We start from the raw sequence: 20028 nt of genomic DNA, 5'->3' as shown, positions 1-20028 counted from the left end.
TTCGCCGAATGGCAGCGGCGGAGCTGCGAGACGCGACTCCCGTGCGCATGCGCGGGAGTGACGTCATCGCGGCTTCGCCGCTGTCATTGGTCGGAGCTGCAAGACGCCACCAGCAAGATGGATGCGGCGGACTACAGGGATCAGCGGCGACTTCGCTGGCTCCTGTGTCAGGTAAGTGACACATAATGAGCTACTATGCGATGCATAGTAGTCCATTATGCTTTACCTTTGCAGGGAAAAAAAGAGGAAGTAAACCCATCAGGGTTTACTTCCTCTTTAAAATTGTTCATAACTGTAAATTGGCTTTAGTACCCAAAATAGTTCATAAGCATACATTAGTGGCAGAAAAAGTATTAAAGGAAACTTGCGATTGCTGCTTAGAAGTCATGCTGATCCAGAAGCTTCAATAATATTTGGGTCAGAAAACCAGAACAAGTTTGCAGATTCAGAGCTGATTTAATTTGTCTGATTGTTCTAAGTGGCTCATATAGCAAAAAACCCAAAGCCAAGCGGGCATCTACCACAATACAGTCATGAATTTTAGCCCACATACTTCCCTGAGCACGTTTCCATTAGGGCTACTTCATATCATTATATGGTGCAGAAAAAGGCGCGCTCTGTGCACATTTCCTACACCGTAGGTTAATGCACTGCCCTTGTCACCTGTATGCAGAGGCCAACGTATTGTTAATGGCAGCCGCAAGCACAGATCGTGAATGCAATGCATTTCCGGGCACCAAATTGCATATCACCACAGTACTGCGCAGCGAGTTTTCAAAAGTAGTGCAAGCACTACTTTTTCCATAGTCCAGAGCATTTTGCAGCCTAAAAAAATAAATGGGATGTTAAGACCGATTGCGCGGGAATCGCACAGGAACGTTCTCAGTGTGAACCGGCCCTTAAAACACATTTTATGCATGATTAAAAAAACAGAAAGCTTTAAGTCACAAATAGAAAGAACTTTTTTTTTTACAATAAATTAACAATTTACAGTTTTAAAATGCTGTACAAATATGTCTGTCAGCAATGGCAGGAGGAAAATTTACTACAAAAAAGATCTGTACAAAGTTTTGCAAGTTTAAAAGATTATGTTCAGTCTGACTTGTCAGGTTCATCCTCAGCACCACCAGTTGATGTCAGCTGCTTCTCAAATTCTTCCTCTGTGATTTTACCCTTCTTCAGCTTTTTCAACAACCTGGTATCACGAAGCAGTTCATCCACATCCCCATCATCTATATCAGAACCCTGCAATACAAAACAAAAGCAGTGCTCACATACTTTGGACAATCCCACAACCCTTGCAGCACTAAAGTAGCTTACAAAGAATGAATGTTAAAATTATATTAAAAGGCGGATTTAAGAAAATAAAAGAATAAATATCATAACAGGTCATACTTACCTCCTCTGAGCAGTAGATTTGCACAAAGCAGCCCTAATCCTCCTCTTCTTGGGTCTACTGCCAGCACTCCTGGTCCCTCCCTGCTGCTGAGTGCCCCCATTGCAGGCAGCTTGCTATGGGGGCACCCAAGAAAGCTTGCTTCCAAGCCGCTGCTCTGTCTGTCCATTCAGGCACAGCGTGCAGCTTGGCCCTGACCTCTCCTTACCAGCTGTGGTTGACAGTAGCGGGAGCCAGTAGCTCCCGCTACTGTTTTGGCCAATGAGGTGACAGAGACCCCGGAGAGCCGCTGCTCTTGTGCACATCAATGGATCGAGCAGTGGCTCGGGCAAGTCCCAGATTGCCAGCAATTGTGCTACAAGTTTGAAAAGGTCTTGCCAAGCTATTGCTAGACTTGCCAGGCTTTACAAGTTTGTTGCAAATTGCAGCAAGTCCACATTGCATGACTGCAGATCAACTTTCTATGAAAACATTCTGCAAGTCTGCTGCAAGTTCTGGTTCTGTTACGTTGTGCAATAGTCATCTCACCACAGGGGTCACTGTGGCCGATTTTTCATGCTGTAGACTCACCACCAGGGTGAAAATAAGTCAATGGATAAAAAAAAAAAAAAAAAAAAAAAAAAGATTCTTTTGATTCTATTTTTTTTATCACATTTTTTTCATAAAATGCTTTTGAAGGAAAAGTATATCTAAAATAGTTTTCCATTTAAGATACATTAATATTTTAGTTTATTCAGCATGAAATGGAGCATGAGGCTTTATATTCTGCAATATTTACATTTTTAGTAAACTCATTCAATGAATCCAAGCTCTGCAAGCTGAGATAACATGCACTACATTGATGCATTCACACAATTTTACAGTAACCATGAGCTAAAACAAAGTTCAGGAATATTCCTTTATCCCATTGTTTTGCAAAACTATGTACGTGGCAAACCGTATGATTAAATCAGTTCTGATATCGCTGTTTTACCAACCTGATAGCTTATTATTCTAAATAGGAAACCTTCATTTTGTTTGCAAATATTAAAGATTCTAACTACCAGCAAGAATAAGTCCTTACATTTAAAGAGCACCTGTAATTTCAGATCCATCATGGCAGCACCTTTTAGCGGGCAATTAACCACTCACCTGCTGCCTCCACGTCCCTCATCTTGTTGCATCACTAGCTGTCCCATTAACGTGAATGAGACTAATCGGTGAGTCAACAGTGGGTCAAAGGAGGAGCTGCTGTGGGACAGAGATGACGGTTGCTCTTTAAAAATTGCTAGATTGCTAAAAAGTCTTGCTAGAGACTTGCCACAAATTGAAAAAGTGTCAACTAGAACTTGTACTTCAAGTGTTCTGCAAGTGCACAACTTTCTAATGAAAAGTTAACAGGCTTACAATTCAACACTGCCACAAATTTGTGGCAGGTTATCCTTGATATCTGGGATAGTAGGGGGGCTGCTGCATGCAGAAGGTTTTTACCTTTATGCATAGAATGCACGAAGGTAAAAAAAAAAAAAAAAAAACTTGCGCCTTTACAAGCACTTTAAAGTTTCCCCGTTTCCCCTTACATTCAAAATTGTATGCTATGAAAAAACATAACTATGAATCAAATGTAAGTATTTAAATGCAACACTACCATTGGACATCAAAAAAAGCCAAATAAAGCACCCTGAAAACGAAGAGGTATAATCATCCATAGCCTGGGGTGAGTTTTATCGCCAACCTAAAGAGCTACGGCAGCTAAAAGTCCTCTCTCCTGAACTGTGTTGGTTTCTGGTCCACAGCTGCAACCTGTTCCAACCACTGCCCCCTATAAATCACTGCTGTGACCAGTATTTACACAGAGGCCAGCAAGGAAAAACAATTGCACATGCCTGAATGGAACCAGGCATCTGACAAACCCAAAAGAGTTTTAGACGTTGAAGGTCCTTTGGAGAAAACAGCCCCCGGAGAGTAAACTTAGGACTGGCCACGCACAGGGGAGGCATTATACCCCTTATTTGCAGGAAGCTTGACTTTTGTTGTTCTTGCAGCAACAATGAAGCTTTAAATAAATGAAATGTGTACATGGTTTTAATGTGTCCTATACATAAATACACAAAGTCATACAGGCACTCCACACTGCATAACAGTAACAAAAACTGACAGCGCTACCACCTTGTAATCCTGTTTCAAATAAGGTTAGATACCTTATCAGTGCCCTGCTTAAAGCCTCTGCAAGAAGTGTCCTCCCAAAGGAAGAATTCTCGTTTACATGCGATACACTGAATGTTTAGTCTTGTGCATTTTGCATTTCTGACCTTGGATGGTGGTCTGTTTTTCCACTGTTTTCGTTCTCTTGGAGCATGTTGTTTTCTGTAATCTCCTTGAAAAATTAGAACTAAAAAAAAAATTAAAAAAAGCCTCTGGTATGAAAGTCAAAAGACCTGCCAACTCAAAAGGTTAAAATCCAATCTTCTTTATTGAAAACGATGTTGGGGGTAATACGGCAGGAACCATTTGTGTTTAAGCAGGCCTTAGTCATATGGTTAAGACTAAAGGCACACGATACGAAAATAAGGAGGGAAAAGTCTGAAGACAAGCTGTCTGGATTTTCGGATCGTTAGTACGGTGCTTTCAACAGACAATTTGACTTTTACATCAGACAAAAGCTGGATGTGCAGGCTATAAAACGTTTGTCTGATGTGAACTCAACATCTGATTTTCGAATGGTCAGTACAGAAATCCGTCACACAAAAGTTGAAAGTACAAAAAGGCATGCTCGGAATCAAGGAACGACTGGGAAGAGTTCGGTCTTGTAAACTACTGGTCGTAATCTATAATTAACATTCGTGTTGTGGCAATTGATGAAATGTCAAAACTCTCATCTTCTTTAATGGGATAATAATGCAGCTGCTTTGCATGTAGTTATACCAAACGTATTTTAAAAGGCATTTGTTTTGTACGATCTGAAAATTGCAAATCAATGCTCAAATATCTACTAACATGAAATTAGCAGAAGGTGCCCAAAGGGTGGCGCTTAAGAAATTAACTTCCTCTTTATACTCGTACGTCACTACGTTTGCATTTGTCACACAATTTGCGGATAGTTAGCATGCCAGACAAGATCCTGCACACGCCCTTTTGACAAAAATTAGACGCTCGGTCGTCCAAAAATCAGACCTTAAGGTCTGCATAGCCTGAAAAGCGTCAACTGTCTTGTTACTGGATTGTTGCCCCAACATAGTTTTCAATAAAGAAGATTGGATTTTAACCTTTTGAGTTACTGGCTCTTTTGACTGTCGTCAGCCACACTACAAATTTTCTTCTATCCTTGAAAGAAGTTTCAATGCCGGCCCAAAAAATCCCAATATCCAGTCACTAACTTACTGGAGGCTACAGAAGCGGACAGTTCTAATTTATAATGCTTCCCCTGCTGATGGCAAGCCGTGACTGGAGTACTGTTTACCTCCACAAGAGGTTGCTTCTAGTGTAGAAATCTGGGGATCACTTTCTCCAAAGGTTTTAGTTTTTCACAAATCTTGCAACAAAGAGAATAGTTATTGCCTGCAAAATTACACAAAAACTGATCAAATTTACCTCTTCATGTTTTCTTTTAAGAGCAACTTTCTTCTTTTTTTCTTTACGTAGCTTTTGTTTTGACCAGGCCTTGTTCTTGGCAAAATGTTTCCTTCCACCATCTACTTCCTGCTTCTCCTTCCTCTCTTGTAACATCTTTTGTCTCTGTTTTTCCCGGTTTTTATCTCTGTAAGGGATAGAGTCTGTATTGATAGAACTGGGAACAAAGTCTGAGAAGTCCTTTCCTCTCAGTTCTGGCATGCGAGGCATTTTCAGCAGAGCAAAGCCATGAGCAAGAGATGTAAAGTCCAAATCTACAAAAACAAAATTTTCAAAATTCATAAATACCATATTTGCTAGCGTATAAGGCAGCTGGGCATATAAGACGACCCCCTAATTTTCGCTTTAAAACATTGGTTTTGTGCTATACTTACTGTATAAGACGACCCCCTTGTGCGGTAATACCGTATGTTCAGAAACTAGGTTGGTACTGGGTAACATGCTGTCTCACAGCATACATACAGTATACCACCCTGAGCCAATCATGGTGAGCTATGTGTTCTATTATTGAATACAATGCCTTCTCGGATTGGCAGAGGCTGTAACCTCTGACTCTCACAGCTAATCCGAGCAGGCTACTATATTCATTAATAGAATACATCACTTGCAGGGATTGGCTCAACTGTGTATACTGTATGTATACAGTATTAGGGCACACTCAGCGAGCATCCGGAGGGCTTAACATCCAGCGGGCGGCTGGCATATGACGACCCCCCGCTTTTTGCCCCCCTTTTTTTTTACTGTAAAAGGTTGTCTTATACGCCGGAAAATACGGTACAGACAGATATAAAATAACCCATTGAAAGCAAGCATCCCCACATATGTGACAGTTGTCAATATATTCTAAAACCTTGGTGGGCAAACTATTAGAGCCATTTAAAAGGATTCTGATATGTCATGTCTGCTATACTCATGTTGACTTCAAGCTGAGAAGTAAACCAAAAATTCATAGTACCAGGAACCTTAACGACAGCTCTCAAAGAAGCAGAAAACCAAAACGGAATAGAAGATATCTCTTCATATTCTATATGGCTTTTAACACTTATCAAGGGCCAATGCGAATTGTCCAAATAGTATCCATTGGTGCATGAGTCCTTGGGGAAATATTCCTTAGGAATGCATTAAGGACAAACTAAAGCGAGCGACAACTAGCATGCCAAAAACCAAGCTCTGTCTGCCACCATAGTTTTAGAATGGATGCAATTACTAATTTTGAGGCGGGGAGTATTAATCAACTGATTGCGTTACAGTAAAAAAACTGGGTGGCATTCAACCAGTCTGAAAGCATAAGAAATGATTAAATGAGTTAACAGTAATTAGGTGGAAAGATATTAGTTCGGTCATTGTTGTTGTAGTCTGAATTGTACTGCGACATCCATATCTACATTAAATGCTGACCTTGCTTAAAGGGAAAGAATAAAGTACCTTTTACTCTGAATATCAAGTTGCATTCATGTTTAGCATAGGCTTGCACATACGACACAAAAGCTTTCATGCCTTTCTCAAACATTGCCCGGTCACACAGTGCCATGGACTTAAGCTTTGGCAGATGGTCAACTGTGCATTTAAAGTCAGCCATTTCTTGCAGCGGGCACTGTTGATTACAAGATAACAGAGATAAGATAAGTTGTTAGCTGCAATAATGGCAGAAACTGATAAACAGAATTTTCTAACAAAGATCGAGTCACAAGAAGTAGTTTGGAGGTGATAAGGGGCAAAGGGAAAACAGATACAGAAGATTACACAAGAATCTAAAATCATTCAAATGAAATATTGCTATTCTCAAGCAAGACTAAGGCCTCATACACACTGGACGTTTTCACAGTTGCTGTTTGTGACTCCAGTCTTTTTTTTTTGCAGCCACTAAACTCCCCAGCTTGTTATCCTATGTGTCCATGCACACATAGGCTTTTATCAGAAGTTATTGGCAGGGGCATTTTCTGGCTGGAAAAAAATAAAAAAAGGAAGAGGCCTTGCACACTTGACAAAACCACAAAAAACTTGGTTTAAAAGCATGAGCAGGGAGCTCATTGCATCTCTTGTCAACATATGCATCTTGCTTTTGAATGTTATACTCCAGAACCACCTCGAGGCTTCCCAAACCAATAGAAGAGCACCCCCCCCCCCATGCTCATGTGACAATACCTTTGCCTGGTAATAGGCTGCTTTGGAGAAAGATGATGTGCACTGACACATTATGCTGTCGGCTGCTCTCTACTACAGTTTAGTAGTTTTATGTTCCCAACAGTTTTACTTTAGAACCAAGTTCAGGCAAACAGCTACAGTAAGTACAAAACGTATAACCAGACAGATGACTCATTTACTTGGCTTTACCAACTACCCTTTAATGGGGAAAGAACCCTTATTTTTTGGATTTGTGATGAACTGAGACATGTAGATAGCTTTAAGCGGTATTAAGCCCAAAAGAAAACATAACACAAAAAATTAATTAAAAAAATACAAATTTTTAGATGTGGTGACTGCATTCGTTTTATATTTTTTAGGTGCTTTCCTTTATTTTAACTGATAATCTGGCCAGTAAGGCTGCTTATTTTCAAAAGCACAAGCTCTCCTGCAGATGTAGCTGTTAGAAGGAGGAGACAAACCATTTACCACTGACAGGGGTGCTTAAAATGATCATATTTTATTATGCAAGCCCTTTATCCCAAAAATAAAAAAAAATGTTTGCTGTAGCGGTTTATAACATTATCTGGCATTGGCTTCAATTTGTTAGTGTATTTAAATCTACTGGTCCATATAACATTCCCCTCCCCCAGACTGACAATGCTGCTGTCCAAAGGTGCCCCCTGTGCTCTTTCATCCAGAGTGGGAGAATGTTACTGCAAGAGGTGTATTACTGGCCAGAAAACTATTGCAACCACTACATCTAAAGGATCTTTTAAGTTTGGGATTTAATACAGCTTTCAGTTATAAAAGAGGGACCTGATGTGCTCTACACTGGTACAGTAGAGGGTTTTTGGGTCCTTTCAGGTTATACTGTCTTCTTATTCATATGCGATTTAAACCAGCTTTTCTTGATTCCCAGTTTACCAGAGACAGAGAAAAAAAAACACGCCTAGCAACACCCACTATAATAAAATGAGGACTAAAACCCTTATGCAGAGCTAGTGACACAACATTGTGTGCAATACATCAAACATAAAATGGTTTTGTAGGAAAAGCTCACCTTTTGATTAATAGACAGAAAACTGACATAGGATTCTTCCATAGGAAGCAAAAACACAAGTGCACTGCCATAATGACCAATTCGTGCTGTGCGTCCACAACGATGTACAAAGGCACTGGAAGAAAAGACTGACATTGGCGAGCAGGAAAAATAAAAGATCCACAATTACAAACTTGACCCTCAGATAAATATTATGGAATACATTTCCTTCCTTCCTTAAAAGAGCCTGTCTGGAAGGGCAATTTTTATTTCAGTGAAAAAGTGGAGTATGCATCTACTTTGGTTTAACATCTTACAAACAGTACAGTTGTTTTTTTGGCAATAAGGGTACTTTCACACCGGGGCGGTGGTGGCGTCAACTGTAAAGCGATGCTCATTTTAGCGGCGCTTTACCGCGATTATAAAAATTTTAATACCGCGGTTATAAAAATGAAAATCCTCTGCGCTACTAAATACTGTGAATAATTAATAATAATAATGTAAATGATAAAAATGTGTGGAAATGCTGCAAAACCTGAAAAGTGTTCACAACTACACACGCATAAATATAATGTACAGTGATCTTGCGCAAATCCTTCAACAAAGCAACATAATCAATACATGAAATAAACAATAAGGGGTGAATAAATAGAGAATAAAGTCCAATAAACGTAGCAAATCCAGTGTTCCAATGCAATGCAAATAGTGTGAAGTTGTCTATTAGTGATTCCCAGAGAGTCTAAAAGCTGCCACCAACACCTCAGTGCTCATAGAACTCTCACCTCATAGGTATACAGCATAAGCCCTGTATCCAAATCCAATAGGAATCAGTGAACTATCCTCCCGGGGTCAGCACTGCTGCTCTTCAATAAAGAATCCCATCCCACATGTAAAGTAGACAAGCTTCCAATAGTGCATTACCATAGAAAACCATTTATAAAAAAAAGTGTCCGCTTACATAAATAAAAAAACACTCAGGAAGATACAACATCGGCATCTCATCGCCTCTCATGTCACTTCCAGTCTGTGATGTTCTCCGGCTATGCCCTAAGCATTACGTCACGTGACATCCCCAGGGGACCGGAAATGACGCAAGAGGTGGAGAAAACAGCGATGTTGTATCCAAGTGTTTTTTTTTTATTGAAGCGCAAATAAAAATAGAAAAAATAGGTCTGCCGATATAGCGTGTTGTGAATATTATCTGGGATTGTCCTCTAACCTGTATCACAGTACATGAACCAAAGACATGGGTCCCCAAAGACAGGTGGCCCGGAGAAAAGTGAGGCACATTGAGGAACAAAAGCACCAGAAATACAAAAAGTATGAAAATGTAATTTTGACAATTATGAAAAATAAGTTTTTACTTAATCACATACAATATACTTATAGTTTCACTAAAACACACTTAAAAGTCTATATGGAAGGGCCACCTTTAAATAACCTATTAAATTCACTGTTGTTTAATCGAAAATCAATGTTTGATCCCAACAGACACTGACATGGGAGGAACAAAAAACACACATAAGACAGTGCATACCACAAACATAAAACACCCACGTCCGGACGCCAGTGGGATCCGGGACTGGTCCCAAATAAATACCAAGCAGTGGTAACACCAGTGACTGATTGGCAATATGGGGTCAGAGTCGGGTCCCCCCCGGTTGCTCGAGCCAAAATAAAAAAGTAATTAATTAGAGGATAGCCAGGAAAACCATCACCAAAATAGAAAGGCTAAGGTCATGTGATCAATAATAATGATAATCCCACCCACTGAATCAAAACACGCTGGGACTTAGTCTCTATTCATACTTTGATCTTTTCTCCAATAAAGGAGTAGTTCACTATCATTGGATTGTTGCCACCGCGCAAATGTTAGTAGTAAGATGATCCAGATGGGTGCACTGATAACATATGGACTGTAAATAGTGCTAAACGTCTGTACCAAAGTTTCATATATAATTTAATTCATTCTTCCTTTTTCCTTTATACAAAAAGGGCACCATTGACAGTCAATCTTCTACATTGGAAGATAACTTAGCAGTGCTATTGGTAGTTTGGCTGCATCGGGATATAAGTACTTGCAGGGCTATTGTTTAGTTTATATTGCTACGCTTTGCCTAGTCGAATCATCCGTAATGTATACAGCAATGCAAGGGTACCTCTGCTTGTTGTCACTCAGCACAAACTGGTTTCAGTATCGACCGTGAATATCATCCCAAGCTGTTTCCTGTATCCTCCTGTATGCTCCTCTGCATTTACCAGTAGGCTTGTAGCCTCATGGGAGATCCTAGTCGCTGCTCCGCAGCGTGGCGTCCAGGTGGAAATGTTGTGTTTATTGAAGCGGTAGCGGGGTGCTTTTAACCCCCGAGAAGGTGTTAAAATAGCCTGTGATGCGGCGCCTCCGAAGCGCTTTTCAGGTGCTTCGGGAGCAGTGCCCATTTATTTCAAAGATGCTGCTTGCAGGATTTATTCCCGTCATGCAAGTGCACTCAGGCTCACACTGGGGAGGCATGACAGCTGCTTTTCAAAAACTTTACAGACACTATTTTTTAGCGCTAAAAGGCCTGAAAAGCGACTTCGTGTGAAAGGGGTCTTAGAATGCTCATAGTCCCATAAATGATTACTGTGACTAAATACAGCCAAAGTGTATAATAACTAAAGTTAGCATTGTTCCCTGCTAGACATCGCAAAGGGTATTGTATGACTTTTAATCCTTTAATACATGGTAGGGCACAATTTATCCAAGCATTACTGAGATGAATGTAGCTTAATTTACTAAGGTAAAATGTACAATGTTATGTTCTCTTAAAGGTTTCCTATGCGGCTATATGTGATAAACAAAATGCATAATGGGATTCAAAGACTAGCATCAGCATACAGAAGGTAAAAAAGGACTTCCAAGATTATCACAACAAATACGTGTGAATACTGCTTCACTAAGTATGACAACATACCTGGCACTGCTAGGAGGATCATACTGTATAACCCAGTTTACTTCTGGAATGTCAATACCTCTGGCCATCACATCTGTACACACCAATATGCCACTGAAACAAGACATAACCGGTCACTAGTCATACTTCTCAGACATATATAAAATCTTAGTCATAGAAATCTGTCGTTTATATAATAAATCCTTACCTGTCTAACTTTCGGAACTCTGTGAAAATCCTATTACGTTTATGTTTCATCTTGCCGTGAATGCTCATGACTTTCACATTCTTTATAAATGTTTCCAGGGCTTTCCCATAATACTCCACACAAGCACAGGTACTAAAGAACAACGAAAAACAAAAAAGACTGATAAGCAGAGGACTTACAGGCTATGTTTTCTAAAGCATTACGCTGTGTGAGTGGTTACCTGAAAAACACTAAATGCTTCTCTTGTTTCCTCTGACGTAGAAAACTCACAAGATAATTGAACTTCTCATTTGCTTTGCAAATCTGTTTAACACAAAAGTTATTCAGAATAAAAATCAAGCTTAAATCAAGAATTACATCGTTTATGATGACATCATTTATTTTTAAACAGAAACCTAATTAGTCTTAGAGGTATGGTCACACGACTGCAGCCCTGGTCAGTAATTTTATGACCACTTCACCTATAGCTCTTGCCCAAACATCAAAGACTATAAAATTAAGACTTTTGGGAAAAATCCATATTTTAGATTTTACAGCTTACCATGTAGTAATTGTGTAGCCTGGTTGGTGTTTTCTGGGTGCTAGTGGCTGCCACCCCTTTCTCCTTTACAGTGATTCGAACAGGATTGCGCAATCCAGCTCGTACAAGATTCTCAACTTCCTGGGTTTGTGTAGCTGAGAAAAGTCCTGTTCTCCTTTGCTTGGGTAAGTGGCCCAAGATAGTGTTTAGGCTAAAATGAAATGGAAAGTCAACGTGGGGATATGTGGAGAAAAAGCACAATAGACATTTGAAGTGATTCTACTAATAAAATAGACATAGACCATATAATGAATCACCTGGCTTCAAACCCCATATCCAGAAGTCTGTCAGCCTCATCCAGAATAAGAACATCCAGGGTCTTGACACTGCTGACCAAATCCAGCCCATCTGCCTGTCGACGGAACATGTCTTCTAACCTACCAGGTGTAGCTATAATGATGTTTCCACTGGTCAAAGTAAAAATTATATCAATAGGTAAACATTCAGGAAAATTAAGAACTGACAGATGAATGAGCTTGATACAGCAGACAAGTTTTATTCACCAAACGGATTACACAAAACATCAACACTAATGTAATAATAAATTAAATAGCGCTAAAAACAAGAACTTTTAGGCCATTAATTAATGTCTTCAACCTATGCAAAATACATTTTTGTGCTCATCCCAGCCACTTATTAGATTTGTTCACATTACCTTTGACTGTAAACAGTGGCTGGGACATTTCTGACAAAATTGTTTAGGTTTACACAACACTTTTGGCATTACAATTTAAAAAATGTATTTTATATTTAATACATACTACAAATCACATACCCATGATCTTTACATTTCTTTATGTCTTCAACTGGATTACTACCCCCGATAAGGAGGAGCTGGCTGAAAAACAGTGAATAAAATTTTCTCTGAAAAATGCTTATTATTATTATTATGTTTTCAGAGTTTTTTTTTTTTTTTTTTTTTTTTTATGCATAAGTAAAAGGAAGGAAGAAGAAAGAAAGAAAAGGCTGTGGTGACACAACTTTTATTCCAGAGCAATTATAAAGAACAGAAAAATAAAAGTAATAAAGGAAGAAAAGAAAATCTTACCTGAATTGAGGAAAATGTTTTGTGAAATGTGACAGCACCTCATCAATTTGTACAGCAAGCTCACGAGTTGGGGTAATGATTATGGCACCAACCTGCACATAAGTGGTAGGAAAAAAAAATATTTCTTGTACCTCTTCAATACAGCCAAAATAGATGGACAATGGATAGAGGGAAGAGTCTTTTTTTTTTCTACTGTGACACCAATCTGGAGATTTTCCTTGACTTCCTGTTTTTCCTCTCGGCAACAAGTTTTTCATAAGTGACTTTGTAGAAATCACTTAGGAACTAATAGCAGCACCATTTTTTTTTATTTTTTGTGTGAAGAAAAAAAAAAAAAAAAAAAAAGGTATTAATCTCACTGCAAAGCTTTGGGTATCAGCAGGACAGGTAGGGGAAATCTCAAAAAAATCTAAAAAAAAAAAAAAAGTGGATGCAATTACAATTAAAGCAAGCATGTACTAAGTATGGAGACTACCTCTGCTGACATCCCCTTCTAAATATACTAGTATTGTGCGCAACCTGCTGTGGTCATGTTGATGAGGCCACAAAAAGCCCTAGAGAGCTGTAAAAATCAGACGGGTTCTAATCATTCCAATGTCATCCAAAATAATTAAGCTTCAAATATTAAAAACCCAACATCTTCCTAGCACATACCTGATTTTTCTTTAGCTTCACTTCTCTCTTCAGCAGTATTTCCAAAAGTGGGATTACAAAGGCCAGAGTCTTGCCACTTCCGGTTATCTAGTAAGAGATACAATTATTCACAATATACTACTGGGTCAAAAAAAGAACACTGGAATATTAATTGTAATTTATTTTCATAGTATACTTTAACAAGACTATTTTACTATGCGTAGTAAAAATCAAAAGCAGAATCTAGCTGTACTATAAGAACATAAATGTGACAATAAGCTTACCGCTTCTGCAGCAATGTCTTTGTTGCCCATAAAAAGAGGAATAGTTGCAGACTAGAGAAAACAAAAATACATATAAACAAGAATTTACGGTCATTTCTATTTCTAGGCTGTAAGCAAAAGTGAGTTTGATTCTACTGAAAACAGTGTTTTAGTAAATGAAAAAAAATAAGATATATCAAGCTTGTATTGACCATAAAAAGCATTAGAGGAGTTCACAGCAATTCAAATGGAAACGGGACACACAGTATTGTTACTAACAGCAATTAGATGTCACTTATTCACTTGCTTATACAGTGCCTTGAAAAAGTATTCATACCCCTTGAAATGTTCCACATGTCATATTACAACCAAAAACGTAAATGTAGTTCATTAGGATTTTATGGGATAGACCAACACAAAGTGGCACATAATTGTGAAGTGGAAGGAAAATGGTAAATGGTTTTCAATATTTTTTTACAAATAAATATCTGAAAAGTGTGGTGTACATTTGTATTCAGCCCCCTTTACTCTGATACCCCTAACTAAAATCTAGTGGAACCAATTGCCTTCGGAAGTCACCCAATTAGTAAATAGAGACCACCTGTGTTTAATTTAATGTCATTATAAATACAGCTGTTCTGTGAAGCCCTCCGAGGTTTGTTAGAGAACCTTAGTGAAGGAACACACCAAGGAACACGACGTTTAAAGCAGGGATAGGTTATAAAAAAATATCCCAAGCATTGAAAAATCTCAAGGAGCACTGTTCAATTCATCGGCCGAAAATGGAAAGAGTATGGCCTGACTGCAAACGTATAAGACATGGTCGTCAACCTAAACTGACAGGCCGGGTAAGAAGAGCATTAATCAGAGAAGCACCCAAGAGGCCCATGGTAACTCTGGAGGAGCTGCAGAGATCCACAGGACAACTATCAAGCCCCATACACACTATCAGATTTTCTGCTGATTTTTTTTTCCATCAGATTTACCAAAACCATATAATACAAGGTCAAACCTTGTTTCAATTTAAATGCAATCAGGCAGGCCCTTGCACTACATTGTGTGTATGGGGCTTTAGTCATGCACTCCACAAATCTGGCCTTTATGGAAGAGTGGCGAGAAGAAAGCCATTGTTGGAAAAAAAAAAGCCTTAAGAAGTCTCATTTGCAGTTTGCGGGAAGCCATGTGCAGAACATGGCAAACGTGGAAGAAGGTGCTCTGGTCAGATGAGACCAAAATTAAACTTTCTGACCTAAAAGCAAAACGCTATGTGTGTCAGAAAACTAACATTGCACATCACCTTGAACATAACAAACCCACTGTGAAACATGGTGGTGGCAGCATCATGTTGTGGGGATGCTTTTCTTTAGCTGGGACAGGGATGCTGGTCAGAGTTGATGAGAAGATGATGGAGCCAAATACAGGGAAGTTATAGATGAAAACCTGTTAAGAATCTGCAAAAGACTTGAGACTGGGGTGGAGGTTCATCTTCCAGCAGGACAACGAACCTAACTGAACTGTTTAGATCAAAGCATGTTCATGCGTTAGAAAGAATGGCCCAGTCAAATTCCAGACCTAAATCCAATTGAGTATCTGTGGCAAGACTTGAAAATTGCTGTTCACAGGCGCTCTCCATCCAATCCGACAGAGCTTGAGCTATTTTGTAAAAATTTCACTCTCTAGATATGCAAAGCTGGTAGGGACATAACCAAAAAGACTTGCAGCTGTAATTGCAGCGAAAGGTGGTTCTACAAAGTGTTGACTCGGGAGGGTTGAATACAAATGCACAACACTTTTCACATATTTATAAAAAAAAAAAAAAAAACAATTTTTCCTTCCACTTCACAATTATGTACAACTTTGTGTTGGTCTATCACATAAAATACATTTACATTTTTGGTTGTCTCCAGAGGACGTTGTATGACGAAACGCGTAGGGCATGGCCTAGGACGTACATAGACTCTTCCTTCAAGCGACAGTACCTGTATTAATTGCGGTTTTAAATTGTATCTTTGTGAGTAGTTTCTACACTTTTTACAAATAAAATTCGGTTGTTTGTTACATTATCACGCTATGGGTGGCTTTTCTTTCCATATCTAATGAGAACATCACATCCCTGAGGTGATAAGCAGACCATTTGAGACTGGCTGAAAGCAAGATACCAGGATCATCAAACAGCTACACAGTGGCTAATACTGTGAAGGCGCTTCTACCCCTGCAGGGGCAGGGAAGTCGGTGAGTGCGAATTCTGTCTATTGCACAAAAAAAAAAATCGCACCGGATTTTTTACCCCCCAGGACCATTTTGCACTAAGCACTTTGCACCTTTGGACTGTTTTTATGTCATAGCACTGCCAATTATGGACACAGATTAGGAGACCAGCTTTTGTAGCACTATATTTGAAACTCAATTTTTCATATTTGTTTTAATATGTTTATGTTTTAGTTTTATGAGTTCAGTGTTTATTATTCACTTTTGATAGCACACCACGAGGTATATTTTAGCACATGAGTTAATGAAAAGCGCCATTGATGAGGATTTGGTTTACTATATATTGCAAAGTATTTACATATACTTTTTTTTTTTTTTATCTAATTCGAATTTTATGTACCCACCCATTTATTATTATTTAATTATTTTTGAGCAATAGACATACATTAATAGAGCAGAGCGCCCTTACTACCAACACTTGTATTTTATTGGTATTGTTCCAAACTCAGGTTGCGAATCTTGGGTAGTGGCAGCCCTCTTATTTTCTTTTCGTTTCTTTTTTGTGGTAACCCATCCATAGCGCAAACCCACCATCCATCACATTTTTGGTTGTAACATGACAAAATGTAGAAAATTTAAATGGGGTACGAATAAGTTTTCAAGGCACTGTAGCAGTCCAAACAATTAAATGACTGGTTTTACTTACTACTCTTGCACACGTTCTTTACTGCTTTAAAGAGGAAGTAAACTCTCCCACTCTGATGCTTCTTTTCACTTAGTCCATTATAATAATCAGACTATAGCCACTGTAATCCAGCCCAAATCGCATATTACTTACTGTTTAAAGAAACATTAAAAAACTTGTTTCCAGGGGTAAAGCAGTGCCATCTTAAGTATTGTTTTCTGAGTCTACAGTAGAGTGTATTTCCACCCTTACATTGAGCACTACTTGTACTGTTAACCAAGCCTCCTTCTCAATTAAACGTTTCTATGGCAACCCTGCTTCCCTGTTCATAGCCGACTTGTTTATTTCATAGTAGTTACTTGTGCTGATTGTCTAATGTTTGCCTTTGTCAGTCTTATCAGCTTCAACTGATAAGACTGCAGTAATGGCCAGGTTTACACTGCATGTGATGTCACATGGTGTGTAGCAGGACGCTCTGAATGATTCTGCAGTCTCCTAGGATATCAGTAGTGTGCCATAGGAAGTCCTGATAACAGATAGATAAGCACATAGTAGTGTGCCGTAAAACAGGGGAGATCTGGGCATGCTAAGTGACGTCATTCTAAAGAACAAAAACGATTACAACAATACTAAGCAAGTAAGGAGATATCTACAAGCAGTGTTCATTAGGGTTTTTTATGCTGATTTACATGGGACAAAGTTGTGGGGGAGAGTTTACAACCACTTTAAAGCAATTGTACATTTTTTAAAAATAAACATGTCGTAATCACTTGCTCTGTGCAATGGTTTTGCACAAAGCAGTCCCACTCCTCATCTTCTGGGTTCTTCTCAGCTAAACACACCCTCCTGTATGCATGCCTGCACTAAGGGCAGACGCATTCCAGGAAGTAAATGCTACATGAATTATCTGCCCTTACTCAAGATGGCCACAGCCAGAAATGGTTGGGGATGTTTTTCAAAGTGATTTTGCACTAAAATGAAGCATGTAGACATGGGTGCTTTCACACCCAAGTGGTGCGCTTGCGGAACATTCGGAAAAGTCCTGCAAGCAGCATTTTTTGGGTGGTTTGGGAACGCTGTATAAAGAGCTACCCATTGCAATTAACGGGTAGCGCTTCGGAAGCACCTCAAAACGGGAGTTTTTTTACCTCTTCCTTGGGGTGCCCCGCTAGTGGCCGAAAAGAGGTGCAAAAGCACTGCCAAAATGAGCAGCGCTTTACCACTAATGGCTGACGCTTTCAGTGTGAAAGCAGCCTAAAAATTAATTAAATAGCATTTTTGGTTTGTGGTGCTTAGATTCAGTGTACTGCTTTAATGCAGTGAATGCATTAAGGTAAAAACGTTTTACATTTACAACTACTTTAAATAAATCAAACTTGCAATTGGAATATCACACTTAAACTTTTGATGAGGAGGCAGTGATCAGGTCAGTTTGCAAAAGGTAAAGTGTGTATGTAGATATAGATATATAGATATTAGGGCTGGGGAAAAAAAAAAAAAAAAATCGATTTAAATCTTGAATCGAGTTTAGAGGTCAAATCGAGTCAAAATTTAAGCAAATCAATTTTTTTTTTCACCACCGCGCCGGTCCTGAGGTGCTGCGGGCAGGAGTTTTTAGACGAGGCTTAGTCCGCGAGGCCGGACACTGGACTAGGCCGAAGCTTCACCTAAAGGCTCCTGCCTGCAGCTCCCCAGGACCGACACTGGCACCGTGCCGGTCCTGAGGAGCTGCGGGCAGGAATTTTTAGGCGAGGGTGCGGCTTCGGCCTAGTCTGTGAGGCCGGACGCTGCGGACTAGGCCGAAGCCGCGACCTCACCTAAAAATTCCAGCCTGCAGCTCCTCAGGACCGACGCTGGCACCGCGCTGGTCCTGAGGAGCTGCAGGCAGGAATTTTTAGGCGCAGCATCCAGACACCTCACCTCATTTTGGTGTAAGGCTGGATTCACACTACAAAAAGCAGTGGTTCACAGCAGGAGTCCGATGCATCCCCATTCACCATTTCAGCCCGAATTTTTGGCTGAATTTGGACCTGAAGACACACAGGACTCCTGTGCAATTCACACCGGAAGCCGAAAGTGACGAATCCTCCGCTCCAACGTACGTTTCGCCGTGAATGGACTTCCTGAATACACCATTCAGGGCGAAACGTACGTTGGAGCGGAGGATTCGTCACCCCACACCAGGCTTTACCGCTTTGAGCGGGACGTGGAATGCACGCTATTGCAATTGGAACCAGCCAGATCCGCACACGCTGTTTTACCAAGTGCCATGTTCGGCACTTTTACATGAGTGCAATCTACGACCTTTGTCATTGCTTTTAAATTTGATTAAATATACTACACTATGAGACTTTCTCTCTTGTCTCCTGTGGAGTCAATTTTTATGTCCTACCTTCATCTGGAGGGTCCATTGGAGCGGAGTGGTGTTGGCAGTGGGAATCCATTTGGTATTCCAAATGCGCATTTTGACCTACCCTAAAAAGCGGTCAAACACATGTGGTGAGTTGCCACCTTTCCATTGTGCACCTGTGATGGAAGAACTAGAAGCTTAATTTAAAAGCATTTTGGTGTTGGGAACACTATCACTAATGGACTTTTAGCTTGCTATATGTTCAACGATTTATATATTTCTTGCAGTGATATACGTACATGATAGATACTGTTTATTCACTTGTATGTGCTTAGCGCCACCTTTTATATATTTTTTTCAGGGACAACATGTAAACTTCCTGCCTAATATATCCTGACCACTTTCAGATGCCACGGTAAGGAGATAATCCATGTTATACACTTTATTTGTAAGTGGTCATGTTATGGCTGATCGGCGTATATATAACGGGCTAAGCTGCCTCTGTGTGATGTGCACCATTGAGAAGAGTCTTCTGGGGACAGCACAGTCAGCTGTGACTTTCTCTGCCTCCCTTCTGTACATAATAACAAGTCCAGGTATCTGAATACATTAGGAGAGTCTTCTCATTGGAGACAGGGAAGTGTATTGGCTCATACCTGTACCGGGGTCATGTGACTGAAGTTCAGTTCTCGGAGAGTTTGCCGTATTTTTTCATTTAATCTCTCCGGTAAAGTATCCCATGTACCCTCCGTTACATTCTCCATCTTCCTGTAAGTAAGAATCACACGTGCGTCCAGTGCGCTCCTCAATTGCGTCCGCAGCAACACGAACAGTTACTTCCGGGTTCCGGCGCAGCGTGAAAGACTGCATGCAAATGTCACATGTCTGTGCTACGTTGGTTTCGTGCATAGTATACAGAGCTGATACTCAGGCTGGGCTTTTTGGGCAC

At 39.9% G+C, this 20028-nt stretch overlaps 1 protein-coding gene across 2 annotated transcripts; it reads right to left on the bottom strand.

The window, feature by feature from the left end:
* Positions 1-436: 436 nt before the first annotated feature.
* DDX55 (DEAD-box helicase 55) lies at positions 437-19974 on the bottom strand. 2 transcript variants are annotated; one of them, XM_077461928.1, is made up of 14 exons: positions 19736-19974; positions 13858-13908; positions 13595-13681; positions 12941-13032; positions 12668-12730; positions 12150-12299; positions 11854-12043; positions 11533-11615; positions 11313-11444; positions 11126-11218; positions 8193-8307; positions 6431-6599; positions 4967-5259; positions 437-1245 (listed from the first exon to the last, which is right to left on the bottom strand). In XM_077461928.1, the coding sequence occupies exons 1-14, from the start codon at positions 19841-19843 to the stop codon at positions 1093-1095; spliced, it is 1779 nt and encodes a 592-aa protein (XP_077318054.1). In that variant the 5' UTR covers positions 19844-19974; the 3' UTR covers positions 437-1092. The 2 variants fall into 2 exon arrangements, with proteins under 2 accessions (XP_077318054.1, XP_077318055.1); XM_077461929.1 differs by lacking the exon at positions 19736-19974 and adding an exon at positions 19122-19253.
* Between the last annotated feature and the right edge of the window lie 54 nt (positions 19975-20028).

The sequence above is a fragment of the Lithobates pipiens genome, unplaced genomic scaffold (assembly GCF_037356315.1).
Source record: "Lithobates pipiens isolate NorthernLeopardFrog02 unplaced genomic scaffold, aLitPip1_a1.2 Scaffold_3, whole genome shotgun sequence".
NCBI lineage: Eukaryota > Metazoa > Chordata > Amphibia > Anura > Ranidae > Lithobates > Lithobates pipiens.
This window is presented reverse-complemented; position numbering and strand designations above follow the sequence as displayed.